Source organism: Dryobates pubescens, chromosome 12, assembly GCF_014839835.1.
Source record: "Dryobates pubescens isolate bDryPub1 chromosome 12, bDryPub1.pri, whole genome shotgun sequence".
Classification (NCBI taxonomy): Eukaryota; Metazoa; Chordata; class Aves; order Piciformes; family Picidae; genus Dryobates; species Dryobates pubescens.
Window position 1 is genome coordinate 148320 of NC_071623.1, and position 17470 is coordinate 165789.

A 17470-nucleotide genomic window follows, 5' to 3' on the forward strand; every position below is an offset into this window, starting at 1 on the left:
GATGCTGTAATTGCACTGTAGATGAGTGCAATAATGTTATGTATGTTAGTTTCAAAAAATACTCTTTTTTCCCTTAGGACCCAAGGGGAGAACACTGCAGCTCTACCACATCCAGGGCTCAGCTCTGTCACGTTTGATCCTGCAGAGCCGCGAAGGCGCTAGATGCCAGAGCGATGGCAAGGTCTGGCACCCCTCTGCCCTCCAGCCACCCGTGCCCTCTGCCTTAGCGGGGCAACAGCTCCACAGTGTGGCCACTGCCCGCACTGTGCCGGCAAGCGTGGCGGGTGAAGCGCTGGGTAAAGTTTTCTCACCCTTGGAGCCGAGGTGAGAGAAGCCTCAGCAGTGCTGGGGTGGCTCCTGCTGTGCCCTACTTCTCACCCAGCACCTCGCTCTTTCTCACGGCCCTTTCTTCCCCAGTTTCTCTAGTTCTCACTTCTTTGCTGGTTAGGGAAATAACAAAGGTCTGATTTGTCATGGGTTCACAGCTCTGACTGCCGCTTAATTGCAGTCTATGCAGAACTATAGGTTCCATGAACCTGAAACAGATTATAGATTACCTTTAATACATATAATCAGTATATACAATCATATACGGCATTATTTAATGATGGTTCCTACTACTTTGCACTAAGGGAGTCACTTGTAAGTGTTTTCTTTTTACTACTCACAAGCTAGCATAGATGAAGCATCTCATGCAGAAACACTGTGGTTTCTGTGTTCATGAAACGTGACAGATGATCACATACACGCATATTACAGGTACAAAGATCCCGCTGTGACCCCTTGTGCTTATTTATGTCATCATGAAGTCCAGTGAGCAGATAACCAGATACTCCTCACCCTTCTACTTCCTCTGTACCCCATTCCTTTCACCAAGGTAATGATCAGAGGGCTCTTTATCACTGCAATGATCTCTGAAATTACCTTTTGTCTCTAGCAGCTAATCACCCTGCCCATCTGCCGAGGTGATCTGCTTTCCTATAGGGGGGGCGGGGGGTGTAAAAAAATTAACTCTGGGAATAATAAAGAGTTCATAAAGCTTTCAAGTTCAAAAATAAATAAATAAGTAAAGGGAACGAGGGGTGGAGAATTTAATGCTTCTTTTGATTAATTCCTTCTCTTCCCGCCACCCCCAGTGACCATGCGGACCTGACAGACACAAACCTTGACTGTGTTTACAGTGAGTGCAGAGGGAGTGTGCAAAATTAGTCAGTGAATCAGAGCACATGTTACAGAGTGTGAAGGAACATGTTTCACATTGAAACCAAATTGTTCAGAATATGCAGAATACCCTAAATTTACATCTGCCACTCTAGTTATTTCTATTATAATTTTAAAATCCATCTTAAATTTTATTTCCCACATCCTGGAAGTATTAGATATGCAGCACAATATTATAACTGCAGCCATTGTGAAGTTGGGATATAAATAAGTCTGTAGCTGAGTGTTGGCTGGAATTCTGATTTTTTACCCTGAATGTTTTTCCAACCACCTTTTGGAAGATGCCCAGTTTGAGAAAACCATCACTTCTGCCTAACAGTGCTGTGATCACTGATACCTACCACATTTCAGGGTGATCAAAGGATGCTTTTTCATGCCTGACTCTTCCCAGCTCCATCATCTTCTTTTTCAGCTCTTCTCCTTCCAATTCCTCATCATCAACAACCCATTCCACTGCTGCTGCTTCTCCATGCCATTACCTTTGGCCTGAAGAGCCACAATAAATGCCATTGACGCCGTAGCCATTAGATTGAACTTCAAGGAGCAGAAAGAAGCCAAACGCTGTCAGGCAAATTTTTTTATCCATTACGCCCTACTGGCAAAAGAAGTGTACAAGGATCTTTTATACTGTTTTCTGGAGTTAACACAGTGCCCACTGTGCAACAGGAGGCTTTCCATGTTAATTGATGCTGCACTAAGCACCCCACATGAGGTAGAAGGAAACACAGAGCCAGAAGCCATCTTCTCTCCTGAGGGAGCAATTATCTCAGAGAAGCAGAAATTTCCTTTAAACAGTTACTGGGAATGGGAAAATGGTAACAACCTTCCAGGACTTTCCATTTTGCACACTGAAAATAATGGCGATTTCTTGACCATGGTACTACTAGCTTGTTGGGATACTGAAAGCAGAAGAAATCTGCAAGTGAAGCAAAGAGCTCAGAAACTGAAGGTGAATTGGTTAATCTGTCCTCCTTTGGTAGCTAGAACCTTTTTCTTGTGTTGAGAAGCAGAAAACAAATAGAGTAAGGGGGGGGAAATCCTGGAAATGTATACAGAGTGCAAGTTAAAGGTATGAGAACTAGAAGATAATGGAAGCAAAAATAATTTTTAATGCTTTAGTTACTTCAGGAATATAGGAAAATAAAAGGCCTCTAATTCTCTCCAGCCTTCCACAGGGTGCATGAGGCCACAGGAATCACGTGGAATATAATATGTGCCTTCTGATACAAAGCCCAGACTTAGGATACTCCACGTACAAGTGAATTAGACACGAGCAGCTGCTCCAAAACACCGCCTACATAACAACACCACCTCAAGGCAGTTGTGACATGGCATAGTTGGCAATGAACCTCCCAAAAGTATAGAATGTTTCTGCCTTCCAGGACATGAGAACTAACAGATATTTTTCTATGGCAGGTACAGAAGCCCTGCCAAACACAAAAGCCTGACAGACAAAGGACAGGGGCTTGCTAGTAGCTGATAAAGATTAGGTTGCTGCCGTGAGATACTAACTAGTTCCTCTGGGCCCAGAAGCCCTCAGCCTGCTTTTGTGTTGTTTGGAGGACTCAGCCTTCCAGCTAACCAGAAACTGATGACAGTGCACCCTCAAATTAAGGTATAAATGGAGTCCCACTATGGAGACATTTTGAATTGATCTCCACACAGCAAACCTGGCAGTCAGATCCGCTCCCCTTGCACTGCAACATTGTTTAAGAAGCCTTCATCCCAACTTTGGTGAGTGTAAAATATTATCTATTTTGGGTCCCCTCAGTGGGAGATGTTCCCCTTCTGAGGGAGTGTTGGTTCATCACTCTCTAGCTAGCTGATTCGGTTGTGCAGCACTATACCCCCAGCTGACATCTGAACCTGTGATTTTGTTGTTTCAGAAGGAGTGCTGAGTGGTTACAACAAATCCACATTTTCAGGTGGCTCAGTCCCTCCACAAGAATTTCTTTGTGAAGAAGGAACAAGTACATTACAAACAAGCTGCAGGATGCTTCTGCTCAGCAACTTTCTACATGTGAAGTCATGCATTCAAAAACCATGGCTCAGGATAACCTGACACTTTTACCTCTTCCCAGGGCTGTGATAGGGTACAGTCTTTTCAAAGGAGCTGTAGAGATGTGTTATGGGCTTAAGAAACTGAGATGGCTTAAACCATAGAGTGCAGACCTCCAGAGGCAGCCCAGAAAGTGTAATCTTTTGTTACTCCATTTCCAGAATGTCTGCATCTCCCCTTTATAAGGGAACAGCACAAGCTGTTGTCCCCTCTTCTCCCTCACTCTCTCTCCCTTTGCAGCACAGACCTTATCTCTGCTATGCAGAGGAGGTTTGTGGCCTGGCTTCAGCCTTGGCTGAGGTAATTTTCAGCTGTGCCACTTGGGTTTGTCAGGGGTGGTGGAGTTAGATAGGTATGGTGGGGAGGGGGCGTGAAGGCCTGGGGTTTTGGCCTGGTTTGGAGGGAGGCTGTGGAAAGCTTTGGCCTTAGGAGGTGGTTTTTTTGAGAACCGCAGCCGAGGGGGACTATGGATTTTGTGTCATGTATGTGCTTTGTACTGTTATATGTAGTTATGAATAGTATTTCCAATTAAACTTTCAGTTCTCACCAGTCTGGTGTGGAGTGTTTCTCTTTAACTCTTTTGAGAAGGGTTAAAGATCATCTGTCTTGCTCCCTAAACTGAAACAACTGGGTCTTGTGTCATGGGACCACTAACATGAGTGCTCTGCAGACCAGTTTGTCCTGGTGGAACCTCCAATTATTTGGAGCCTGCAGCCACACCTTTTCCTTGACAGGGTTCAAAAAAAGACATGTACATCATACTTTGCAGTGTCAGCCAGCTGCCAAAGTTTGTCAGTACATCTTGCAAGCACCCAACATTCTTTATGCTTTTGCACATCTAGTCAAAAATTGCTTGTTGTGAGAAATACCCTGTCATGGAAAAGAGGACAAAGTCTTTGAGCAAAACTACAAAAATATTTACTAAAAAAACCCGAGTCAGCTGAGTTGGGTGGGGCCCCTGAGAGAGGCACACCCACCCCAGGTGTTTTGTGTATTTAGACCCTCTGTCCAATCACCCGTTGCCCTGCCCCCATTTCCCACTGACTAGGTACTCAGAAAGATGCTTTCTAGCCATCTGTCAATCTTGTGCTGTGGTTGTATCCCAATTGGTTGGTTCTTCTCTTACTTCTTCTTATACTACTACCATGTCTAAAGGTCACTTGCGTATCTCTGAAGTGTTTACTCAGTGCCACCCCTCCCAGCTGCACAGTTCCACAATGGCTGAAGCAAACCCATTATTTACCATGCTTGTGGTTGGCTTTCCCTGATGCAAAACCCTCTAGCAGTCTTTTAATTAAAATGCTTTAACAGAGTGTTTTTATGATCTCACTGTTTGATTGTCACCACTCAGCATACCAGTGACACTGACAACAGGTCTTTGTTTACCAGACATGGTGGTATGGGTTGATGGGCTGAAGCAAGCGTTGCCTTGTCAGTCGCTTTCTTCTCACTTGTGCTGCAGTGCTCAGCAAGCTCATGTAGTTCAACTATAAGAGATTCAAAAGAAAATACCGGTTTCAGCCAATAACATCGAAGATCAATTAGCACTGAAATTCAGATCTCCTGGGAAAGAATTTGCCCTTTTTTTCTTTCAAAAGACTTTGTCTTCACTATTAACAGCTTCTTTTACATTTACTACTCATGCTCAGAGGCTAAGGGGCTTCTCTAGATAGGAGAAAGTATTATAATAATATAATAAGAGTTGCCTTGAGGCAACTAAAGGTTACCTTTGATTTTATCATCTATCAATGTGCCCATAATCATTCTTGCATCCTTTTACAGTTCTTACTTGAGCCTTATAAGAAAAATGCCCACAAATGGTACCAACAATGTTTAACTTAAATATGGCTCCTTGTTCTCAGGGGACCTGCATCCTGAGCATCTTGATTTCAAAACAGACTCTTCATGGTTACCCAACTGTAGGTCTGTTTGATAAATTGAGATATTTTTTTCCCTTGACATCATTTGCCTCTACCTTAACCTGAGAGCAAACAGTTTATCTGGTAATGACTGGTCAGGCAGCAGCCTTCAAAACCCAGCTCTTAACTCCTCACAAGACAGAGAACCTGAAGAAACAATGGACCACCATTTTTTACCAAGTAGAAATAAAATGCAACAGCGGAATTTTGGGTTCTTTGATCAAGGGGCAACTTTTACTGCACCTGACCTGCTGGACCTAGGTGGACTGAAACTATCTAGGAAGGGCAAGAGAGCTCTAGCACAAGAGTTGGCAGAGCTCATTGGGAGGGCTTTAAAGTAGGTTTGAAGAGGGTAGGTGAGGAAACCAGTCTCTCCAGAGAGGAGAGAGAGGGACATAAACTACTTTGGCCTTCCTGAGGGCAGGCTTCAGCTTGTTCAAGCAACTTATTCAGAAAGTACCCTTGGGCAGCAGCCCTTAAGAACAAAGGGGTCCAGGATGGTTGAACCTACTTCAAACAGGAGCTCTTGAAGGCACAGAACTGGCAGTTCCCACGTGCCAAAAGATGAGCCGAGGAGAAGGCTCTGGGCCCTGATGAGCAAACAGCTCCTGAAGGAGTTAAGGGAAAAAAAGAGGGTAGAGGGAGCAGTGGCTTTGGAAAGGGGGGAGGCAATGTTTAAGGATGTTGTTAGATTGTGTAGGAGAAAAATTAAGAGAGGCAAAGGCCCAGTTAGAACTCAAGCTGAACACTGCTGTGAAAGACAATAAAAAGCATTTTTATAAATATATTGATGCTAAAAAGAGGGCAAGAAGAACCTGCACTCCTTATTGGACCTGGAGGGGAACACTGTAACTAAAGATGAGGAAAAGGCTGAGGTACTAAATACCTTCTTTGCCTCCATTTTCAACAGTGAGGCAGGAGGGCTTCAGGACAAGTGGCCTCCTGAGCTGGTAGATGAGGTCAGGGAGCAGTGTAGTACCCCTGAAATCCATAAGGAAGCAGTTAGGGACTTGCTGAGCCACTTGGATACTCTCAAGTCCATGGGACTAGAAGGGATCCATGCTAGGGTACTGAGAGAACTGGCCGATGAGCTGGCCAAGCCTCTCTCCATAATTTTCCACCAGTCATGGCTCACTGGAGAGGTCCCAAATGACTGAAAGCTTCCAATGTGGTGCCCATCCACAAGAAGGGTTGGATGGAGGAACCTGGAAACTCCAGGCCAGTCAGCCTGACCTCAGTGCCAGGGAAAGTGATGGAGCAGATTATCCTGGTGGCAATAACTGCACACCTGAAGGATGGCCAAGGGCTCAGGTCCAGCCAACATGGATTTAGGAAGGGCAGGTCCTGCCTCTCCAACCTGCCCTTCTATTCTCCTTCTATGCCCAAGTGACTGCCTGATGGATGTAGGGCAGGCTCTGGATGTAGTCTGCCTGGACTTCAGCAAGGTCTTTGACACCATCCCCACAGCAAACTCCTGGCCAAGCTGTCAGCCCCTGGCTTGGACAGCAGCTCTCTGAGCTGGGTTAGGAACTGGCTGGAGGCTGAGCCCAGAGAGTGGTGGTGAATGGTGCCACATCCAGCTGGCGGCCAGGCACCAGTGGTATCCCCCAGAGACCAGTGCTGGGCCCCATCCTGTTCAATATCTTTATTGATGATGTGAATGAGGGGATTGAGTCCATCATCAGTAAGTTTGCAGATGACACCAAGCTGGGGGCAGGAGTTGATCTGTTAGAGGATCAGAGAGCTCTGCAGAGGGATCTTGACCGACTAGACAGATGGGCAGAGTCTACCACGATGGCATTTAACAAGTGCTACGTGCTGCACTTTGGCCACAACAACCCCATGCAGAGCTACAGGCTGGGGTCAGAGTGGCTGGAGAGCAGCCAGGCAGAAAGGGACCTGGGGGTAGTGGTGGACAGCAGCTGAACATGAGCCAGCAGTGTGCCCAGGGGGCCAAGAGGGCCAATGGCATCCTGGCCTGCATCAGCACTAGTGTGACCAGCAGGAGCAGGGAGGTCATTGTGCCCCTGTACTCAGCATTGGTTAGGCCACACCTTGAGTCCTGTGTCCAGTTCTGGGCCCCTCAGTTTAAGAAGGACATTGAGACACTTGAAGGTGTCCAGAGAAGGGCAACAAGGCTGGGGAGAGGCCTTGAGCACAAGCCCTATGAGGAGAGGCTGAGGGAGCTGGGATTGTTTTGCCTGGAGAAGAGGAGGCTCAGGGGTGACCTCATTGCCCTCTACAACTACCTGAAGGGAGGTTGTAGCCAGGAAGGGGTTGGTCTCTTCTCCCAGGCAACCAGCACCAGAACAAGAGGACACAGTCTCAAGCTGCACCACAGGAGGTTTAGGCTGGAGTTGAGGAGAAAGTTCGTCCCAGAAAGAGTAATTAGCCATTGGAATGTGCTGCCCAGAGAGGTGATGCAGTCACCATCCCTGGAGGTGTTCCAGAGGGGATTGGGCATGGCACTTGAAGCCATGGTTTAGTTAGTCATGAGGTGTTGGGTGACAGGTTGGACTTGATGGTTTCTGAGGTATTTTCCAACCTTATTGATCCTATGATTCAATGAGTAAAGACCAGTTCATTAGCAACCAGCCTTAGTAAAAAGCTAATTTACCACAAAGCTCCTTGTGTTCAGTATTTTGAAGTTATCAAGCATAAACACTTGGAATGCAAGAATTAACAAATTCTGCTATACTTGATCAGTTGAAACTCAGGTTCAGTGGTGGTACAAGGAGGAAAAAAGGACACATACCTGAACAGAGGGAAGGGACTGCCTGAACCACATGAGCTTGACACAGTAATGAAAACTACACTTAGTCATGTTCATATTTAATTCACTAAGTAAAAACTAAGCTGCCAGCTAGAAAGTGCAGCACCGTAAACAACAAAATGTTTAGCTGAATTACAGATTTTCATGCCGGATGTTGAAAAGGTACCTAATTAGGCCTGGAGGTAGGCTTTTGTCCTCCCCTCAAGAAGAAAGTAATTCTCAACACATATCAGCACACAGCTTCTTCCAAATTTTAAATTCAGGTTGAGTTTTATTTATTACAGGTTGGTATCTGAAGAAACCACAGCTCAACTCTTTATTGGGAAAGACTATTCCAATACAGTATTTGAACTTTTTAGAAAAAACAAATTATTTTAGAAATTTAATTTGAAGGAGAACATGAGATTCAGCATGTCCATAAAAATCAGTTCTGTACATATCTGAAACTTGTTTCCCCTCAACCCCCCCTAAGTTTACCATTTGATGTCTTGGACAAATACCAAAACCGAACAAACTGCTCCTGTGCTACAGGCAATGCTTCCATTCTATTAAACTGTGTTGGTGAAGCTACAGAACTAAACTAAAACTGATAACTGGTCCAAAAAAGCTGTGGATAAAGAGGTTTTCATCTTGTTTCACCTCTAGTCTCTTACAAATTTTTAAAATTTTTAAAAAAGATAAAAATATTCAAGTTCTATAAAATGACAGTAATTTCAGCCATTAAGCAATGTAGCAATTGGATTCTTTACTTAATATTACCCGTCACTGTAACTTTCCAGGGTAAGCAAATTGGCTTCTAGCCAATGAAAAAAAGCAGTTCAGATTTCTTGACAAAATATACAAAAATCACAACTATTATATTAAAAATTCTGTTCAAAGTATACACAAAATAATTATCAAAGCATTGGGTTCATACAGTGTTGCTCTAAGTTATTAAACCAACCACACTTGACCCAAGAGAGCCAGTACTGGAAACGGATGTATCTGGTCAGCCCTCTCCGATTTGTCTGCCTGGGTACACAGCTAGAACGTGAGAGTTTGTGAGCTTGTATTTGCTGTGGAGCTGGAAACATAAGGAAAAGAAGCTACCGGCCCAAAGGAAAAACAACTTCAGTAACGTTCCTGAATTGTCCCATTAAACAACTTCTATTGTTCACTGATGACAGCAGTCACCATTCACATTGTCTCGCCTGTTCTCTCCAAACACTTCTGAAGCAGCAGACTGTATTTTGGGATTTAAAACATCCATTTAGACACTCACCGGTGCCAATCTCAACAAGCTAGATGCAAGCCTTCTTGTCACAACTCAGGTAAGTTTAAACTAGCGACCTGAAGCAACCTGCGGTTTGTGAAATCAGAGTGATCCAGTTCATCATACACTTCTGATGACAGATTTTTTTAACATAACCGTGTTTTGTAACCAATAATAACCAAACTAACTCTACTCTTAAGTATAGTATAAACCTAAAGTAATACTCTGAAATATTTCTTAGTTCTTGGAAAGATGCCACAAAGCATCAACTGTATTAATACTCTGTATCTGTCATCCATCAAATCTGACTCAAAAAAGAGACATTACACGGCTGCGACCATTTCAATATTCAGCTGTGCACTATAAGTGCTGTAAATGTTCCTTTTCACCCAGTTGTGAGAAAACTGCTCAGAATTTCTGAGGTTCAAACACAGTCAGTTCTTTCCCATCATAAAACTCTTGCAGTTGACTTGATTTGTATTTTATGGAGGGTTTTTCAATTTGCATCCCAGGTTCCAGAGCATTCTGCCCAACTATTTTAAGACTCACAACTTTTATTTTCCAGGTATTTTCCCTAAAGGGACAGCTAATGAGTCCAAAAATTTGTTCAAAGATGCCCAAACAAACGTTGTCTCTATGTACTGTGCCAGCTACTGCTACCAGTACTAACCCATGTTGAGACATGACGCATTTCAGTCCATTGGCATGCAAATTAGGGTTGAATAGAAGGTATTCTTCTTTAACCAATGAGAGCAGACGAAGGCTCACTATTTCTGCACCAACATATTCTTCCGTGTTTTTTTCTAATGTGTTGTAACAGAACTTCATTTTGGCATTCTCCCAAAAATGCTGTGGCCCCCATGTTTCTTCAGATTTTACTCCCAAAGGATGTTGAGAATTGAGGAGTTCAAAGAACCACTGACAGAATTCTTCTCCTAGATCATGAATATCATCTCGTGACTTCTGCCTCTCTCCATGACTCTGAAATCAAACACAACTTTTTCTCAGAAATACTTATTATTGACATGTAAGTTTACCAGTGACAACAATGCAAAATCATGTAAATAATTGTTTTAAATATTCAATATATCATATATACGTAATATATCATGTAAATAATTATTTTAAACATTTTAAACATTTTAAATCTTCTTCAATTTTTCCAAGACAGAGTGCCTAAAGGAAAACAATAAAGTAAAATCTTACTTATTTTTAGAATCATTATTATTTTATCTAGAGAATCAGAATAGATTCTTTGAAAAACAGTTCTTCAGTTTTGTCTTGATTTACAGCTTATAAACAAAGAGGAAAATTCTGGTTCTGTTGGAAAAGAGCAGGAGAAGGAAACAACTTGTACAAGACCAGGATTGTCACATGAAGAGACAAAAATCTCTGCTAAGTAAAAACTGCCTTGGTTAGTAAATTTTCAGTTTTTACAATTTCAGAAGGTTACAGAGAAACAAGAAGGACACAGACCCAACCAAAAGCTAATTGTGATGGTTTGACTCAGAACAAAATGGGTCAAACCAAACCAGCAGGTTAACCTGGCTATTTTCCCAATACATAAGTGACAGAAAAATAACACACAAAAACTCGAGATTGAGACCAACATAAGCACAATAAGAATAGAGTTTACTGAGCAAAATCAGAAAAACATGGTACAAAATGCATAATTACCTTAGCCTGTTTGCAGAAAACACATGGTGCAAAGCAGCAGCAAGCAGAAACAAGTGAGCCAGAAGCCCCAGACAGAAAACTATTCCCCCACCCCTCCTTGTCCTACTGCTATCCTAGCAAAAAAACCACTACCCAAAGAACCAGCAGTAGCAACCAGAACAGGAAGCCTCCCATGCTGCAGTCTGAACTTCAAACCCCGCAATACTTTACTCCAGCTAGCACTTTCGGTTTTGAAGCTGGCATGACTGCAGTATGGTGTGAATAACAGCAGCAGGTTCAACTCAATCCATGAGAGTCTCCACCCCTTACTCATGTAGTCTACAACTACATGAAGGAGAATAGCAAAATTTAAGTACATTTAGTAAGTTGCTTATCAATTAGCTATTTGAGATGGGTGAGTATAAATTATTATATTATTATGTATATTATATTAAATATTATTATAGTATATTTGAGATGGGCGATTACGAAACCACCTTCAGCTGAAAAGACACTTCTCTCTAAAGGAAGCTTCACTGTCAAACACAACAGCGTAAGCAGCCGCGCACACGTAGTTTGTTACTGCTTTGCTTTCTCTTACAACAGGGAAGATTTCTTACTTAAGAAAAATAATCCATATTTTTGAATGTAAAGACACACAACCTCCAGCTGGGAAGGTGACGGGTTTTTGTAACAGATCTGAATGTACAGTCACTTTGTAGGACTTCTTGGTATTTGCAACCTGACAGCAGGACTTCTACAAGTAAATCAAACGTCAAGTTTGCCAACACTGAAGTCTTGTTAATATGAAATAATTAATTAAGTAGAAGTTTGCAGACCCACACAGAAATGCTGTATTTGTTTCACAACAAACTATAATCAGTTTTTAATTCTTTTGAGTAGGTTTATGTTACCCATTTCATCAATGAGCCACAAGAACAAAGACCAACCAAAAGCAAATAAAGATGTACGTTATACATAAACCAGTTGAATTTCTCATTCTTTGTGAATGTGTACTTGGCTTCAATCATAAAACTTCACTATGGGGTAATACTTGGGAAGTGTTCTTGCAAGAGGCAACAAGGAAAAAAGCTTACAGACAGTGCTACTAGGATTTCACTCTCTCTAGACAGTCTGACAGACTTTTTCACCCTGTGATGTACTATCGATAATATCTCTTTGCTCTGCTCTGGGATGTGCCTTACCAAGGTATCACTAGTGTCTGATGGAGCTGGAAGATGACTGGAAATCTTGGATCTACATGAAAAGTTTAAGAAGATCAACCACATGCAAAAATTACATGAGGCTATGCAGGGTTTCTGTACCATTAAAACTGTTTTCAGTTTCCTTGAATCCATAGCATTATTTGTAAATACTTTCCATTTTAACTTACAGTACAACTTAAAAATCAAAAGCATAAAGAAGACCCCACATATTAGAGCTCAAATGCATCAATATACTTTGCAAGACAGAGCAGAAGTCTGTGCTCTGCAAACGATACGTTGGCACAGACACCTCTAAATTATGCACTTAAAAATAAAATCAAAACCCAAGGGACCACAAGAGACGCCGTGCCTTCCCGACCCCAGCGAGAGCCCCCTGTTGGACAGACGGCAGAAATGTACACCGGCTATCCTGCACAAGCAAGCGTTAAGCATCCTCAGGCCTTTCAGAAAGCAGCACTCACCTTTGCCTTTGGTTTTCTCTCCTCTGACTCTGAGGGTCCCGCAGTCAGCTGCCTACTCCAGTACTGCTTCACATGATCAATAAGCAGATGTTTCTCAGAGGAAGGAGGCACTGGAATTCCTTGTGCTGCTAAATACTTAAAAATTATTTCTCGACAGACTTTCCTGCGTTTCAAAAGTTCCTCAGCACTTTGGCTGTAAACCAAAATAGCACGAATGGCTTCTGCAAGCAAAAAAACCTGAGTTAGCTAGCAGTTGCTTCTGTCATGATTTAAACCCAAACCTATGCGATTGCTTAAACTCCTGACCAAAGCCAAGTTTGTTTGCAAACTGTAATCTGACCTAATCATACTGGACACAGAGGATACCCAAAGACTTAGGAATGTGTTTAAAGATGAGTTTGTTTTAATTGAAGACTTTGCTACCTTGTAATCCCTACTTCCAGTATTGACGATTGCTTGGAACTTCATATTATTTGAGCTTGATGAAAAGGACGCAACTTTTTCCTCTGAATTACTATTATTTGTCAAGTACTTTTAAGCTGTTTAGAAACTTCAAGTGCTTCAAGAAGTATAAAGCTTCTTGCACACAATGCATTTCACCTATAATTCCTGAGACACAGAAAACCTTAAAATAGTTCCTTTAACATTAAATCATTTAGGGCTTCCTGCTTCATGCCACCATACAGCACCTTCACTTAGCAAATGCTGAGCTTGCTTTCGTTCTCCATTTGAAAAGCTCTGGGATATTTCATAAGAAGCCATCGACCCACCACCTTGAAAGCAAAAGCCAGACAAATCTTTTAAGATTAATTTCTGCATCAAAGGGATAGTTCACAGGATTTGGTCAGAGAACACATCAGTGTCTTGACAAATATTTAAGTTTTCAAATGTTTCCTGTGAACAGAAAATTGACAGAAACGCAGAGATTAATCAGGAAATCTCTGATTCCTCCTATGCTAAAGAATTCTAGTACCAACAGTTTGCAGTTTTTCAGACAGCACATAGTAGTTAGTGAAGGCAAGGTTTCATCTAGGTTCCTAAAGTTGGATGGAAATTAAATCTGGTTTTCCACACATATATTCCCAGATTTATAAGAAAGTATCATGCATCGCAGCACAATGACAGTGCATTGCAATGTAATATAAAAACCCCTTCAGCTACAGGGCTCTTCAGCAACATGAGGAAACACGACAAACTTTAACTCACTTCTAAAGCAGTTAGGGTTACCAGCTGCTACCTGTACTGAGGCTAGGTACCTGACATGCTACCTGTAACAAGTCTAAATTTAAGTAAAAGACGACTTAATAGCTGAATTAAAAAGAATTGACACATTTTAATTTAACCTGCAATCACTGCAATAAGTACATTAAAAAGGAAGAAAAACAATAGCCTTAAAATCTTTTTAAAAACATGTTTGGCAAATCTTACAGGTCTGGGCTGTATTATACGAAGTATCGTCAATGTTTTTGGATGAGTTTATTTGAAGGCAACACACTGAGTGACCTCAAGTCACTCACAAACAAATTCGGTTTTATGAAACAAATCTCAGCATGTAATGGGGGATGGTCACACCTGAAAATGTTTCTTCCTACAAAGAAGTAAGTTCAATATTAGATCTGGATTTTATGTAAGTTTTTAAACAGCAAAAGGGCGTAGCAGGGGTTGCAAAAAGCACGTGAGGGTGTCAGTGTGGTGCAACCTTAAGAAATTAAAAATAAGTGATTGAGATCTGCAAATATGCTAAAATCGCTCCCCCGCGAAGCGTCAAAACCCGTGTAGATACGGCGCTAAGGGCCACGGTTCAGTGAGGATCTTGGCAATAGTAGGTTAACGGCTGGACTCGGTGATCTTGCAGGTCTTTTCCAACCTTTATGTTTCTACGATTTTACGAAATGCCACTAGGAGCCTTAAATTCCTTGGCCGAAACCCCATGCTACCAGCAGCCAAATCACGGCACTGCCGGATGCGGGTAAGCATCCAAGTTAAACCCAAGCAAAATGTGCACAGCTACGCATTTCGCCACAGCCCTACACCGGGCCAGGACGCTGCAAAATCCGCTGGGCAGCTTCGATACCCCGGCCTATCTTGCCTATCTTGCCCACCGCCCGATCCGCCGCTGGAAGCCGACCGGCGGCGGACGCGCCCACAGCCCGCAGTTCCGTCTCCCTTTCCGCCCCAGCTGCGTCTGCACTGCCGCCAGGCTCGCAGCTGGCCGGCAGACTGTGGAAGGGGAGCACAGGGCTCAGGCGACCGCGACCGCCGGCGGGGCACTGGGGCAGGCCCCAGCAGCCCTGCCCCGGAGGCGAGAGGCGGCCAGGATGGGCGTGCTGCCGCAGGGTCAGCGTTCCTCGCACAGGCTCAGCGCACCTTGGCGACACTCCGGGTGCACAAGGCGGTTGGTGATGGTGTCCGTCAGCGCCATCAGCTCCTCCATCCCGAGAAACTCCAGGATTTCGCGACACCCGGCTTTCTCCCGCTCGCTCAGTCCCGGCGACGCCATTGCCAGCCGCCGCCTGCGCAAGCAGCGGCGCTGCCGCTTCCCAGGAGCAGCTTCCGGTGAGGCGCCCCCGCCGCCGCGCCCTGCTGCAAATAGCGACTGGCTCTGAGGTTCCTGCCGCGAGCCAGCCGCGGGCGGGGAGGGCGTGAAGGGCGGGGAGGCCGCCGCCGCCTCCCCCTGCCCGCCGAGGCCGCCGCCGCCTCCCCCTGCCCGCCGAGGCCGCCGCCGCCTCCCCCTGCCCGCCGAGGAGGCCGCCGCCTCCCCCTGCCCGCCGAGGCCGCCGCCGCCTCCCCCTGCCGGCCGAGGCCGCCGCCGCCTCCCCCTGCCCGCCGAGGAGGCCGCCGCCTCCCCCTGCCGGCCGAGGCCGCCGCCGCCTCCCCCTGCCGGCCGAGGCCGCCGCCGCCTCCCCCTGCCGGCCGAGGCCAGCCCATAGCGATTCGTGGAGAACAAGGAACGGGGCGGGGCAGGGCCCGGCCGCTGCCGCTCAGCCCACGGGCGGACTCCAGCCCCAAGAAAGCGAAACTAAGTTACGTATATATATATGTGAATCGTTTATAATTAAGTACTGAGCATCTCGTCCAGCAGGTGGGATTGTTGTCGTCCACACAGAGAGCGGGATCGAGTGCACCCTTGATCAGGTTCACTGGCGCCAGCGAGCTGGGGGGTACGGTCTGTATGCCGGAGGGAAGGGAGGGATGCCCCTAGAGGCACCAGGACAGCGGGGAAAAAAAAACCCTCCTGAAGTTCAGCAGAGCCCAGTTCAAGGTCCTGCACCTTGAGGGGCTGAAGGACCTTCTATATGAGGGTGGGCTGAGAGAGTTTGGGTTGCTGAGCCTGGAGAAGACTAGAGGGAGGCCTTTCAATACTTACAGGGGACCTGTAGGAAAGAGTGATAGGATTAGTGGTAATGGTTTCAAACCAATACAAGATAGATAGTAGAAGGAAATTCTTTGCTGTGAGGGTGGAGAGGCACTGGAACAGGTTGTCCAGAGTTGTGGATGCCTCATCCTTGGAACTGTCCAAGGTGAATGAGGCTTTGAGCAACCTTGTTGCCCATGGCAGGGGGATAGAACTAAGTAAAATCTTTAAGGTCCCTTCCAACCTCATTTTATAGAATCATAGAACATTGTGTTGCAAAGGAATTTTAAGTCATCTACTCCCATCCCATTCAGTGAGCAGGGGCATCTTTAACTAAATTGCAGAAGCCCCATCCAACCTGACCATGAGCATTTCCAGGCATGAGGCACCTACCACCTCTCTAGGCAACTTACCACCTTCACAGTAAAAATATTGTTCAAAGTATTTCATCCCTCTCTGCCCTAAGGTGCCAGTCCTGGGGCATCTGGTGACTTCCCCTCCTTGGCACTTGAAAGCTGAGCAGAGGATTCAAAGGACAGCAGAAAGCAAATCTCCCACAAGTGTTTGATGACTGATATCCATTGTTGATACAGAGCCCACATATCAGAGCCTGCCTGGAGACAGAAGCCTGTATACAAACAAGGCTCCTAGCAGGATCCAACTGTGCACAGTAGTAGCCTCCCACGGATCCTCAGGAATGGTTCGTTGTTCTTGCTGAAGTCCAGGAGGATGCTTTCAGTGCAAACTTCCCTTAGAAGTCTAGTACTAGGCCTTAAACTATGGCAACATCTACACTGATCCCTTAGGTGGGACTGGAGTATCTTTGGATGTCTGAGAAGCACAATGGTGACATCGTCTTCCACATGTGACTCAGGAGCTGTTGGACACCTCAGAATGAATGCAAAGCAAGTTACACATGCCTGCAAGAGTGGGAAATCTGACAGCACAGCACCTGACCAATGAAATTATGTAAGCCAAAGCTGCTTTTCTGGTACAAAGTTTGAACTTACTGCTGAGTGGGGAAGCCGCACCAATTTTCTCTGTCAGGGGCAGAATAACCAATGATGAAGAAAAAGGAGGAAAGACAAACCAAAAATGGAAAAGGTAGTGGCATAAGTTTCAGCTGAGCTAAGGACAATAAGCTATGAGGGCTGGTGCTGAGTAAAATACAGATGCAAATGAGTGCTCAGCCTCACTGTGGCAGAAAAAGCAGACACTCTAGTCAAAGCCATAGGTGGAGTGATGAAGCCACTTTTGGTGCTAAAGCTGTGGTTTCAAAACCAGGAAGATATAGATTCCATAAGAAAACACTTAAAGACAGGAGTTAAAATTACTGGTGCTGCTTTTGCACTAATACCTGAACACTTCTTTATGGTACATTGTGCTGGGTTACACCCATCCTGAGGGAGGTCTGCAAGAGCCCTGCTTCCCCAAGGGACAAAAGAAATCTGATCCAGGTGAAGAGAGAGGGACTTGGTTTCCCCCTCCCAGGAGGAGGGGTCCCCCAGGGTCTAAGGTGGTCTATTCCACTCCCCCTTCCTGTCCAGC

General features: G+C 44.8%; 1 protein-coding gene across 1 annotated transcript; it reads right to left on the reverse strand.

Annotated features, from left to right (window-relative positions):
• Nucleotides 1-9345: 9345 nt before the first annotated feature.
• On the reverse strand, nucleotides 9346-15128 carry C12H3orf38 (chromosome 12 C3orf38 homolog). Its single transcript, XM_054165892.1, has 3 exons — nucleotides 14935-15128; nucleotides 12568-12788; nucleotides 9346-10205 (listed from the first exon to the last, which is right to left on the reverse strand). The coding sequence occupies exons 1-3, from the start codon at nucleotides 15065-15067 to the stop codon at nucleotides 9633-9635; spliced, it is 927 nt and encodes a 308-aa protein (XP_054021867.1). The 5' UTR covers nucleotides 15068-15128; the 3' UTR covers nucleotides 9346-9632.
• Nucleotides 15129-17470: the final 2342 nt, after the last annotated feature.

What these genes read in the sequence shown, in the direction of transcription:
- C12H3orf38 (XM_054165892.1), bottom strand. Translation starts at nt 15,067, where the DNA reads ATGGCGTCGCCGGGACTGAGCGAGCGGGAGAAAGCCGGGTGTCGCGAA. An exon ending in GCACCCGGAGTGTCGCCAAG is followed by an intron (nt 12,789 to 14,934) that starts GTGCGCTGAGCC and finishes TTTTGCTTGCAG; the next exon opens with AAGCCATTCGTGCTATTTTG. An exon ending in AGAGAAAACCAAAGGCAAAG is followed by an intron (nt 10,206 to 12,567) that starts GTGAGTGCTGCT and finishes GTTTGATTTCAG; the next exon opens with AGTCATGGAGAGAGGCAGAA.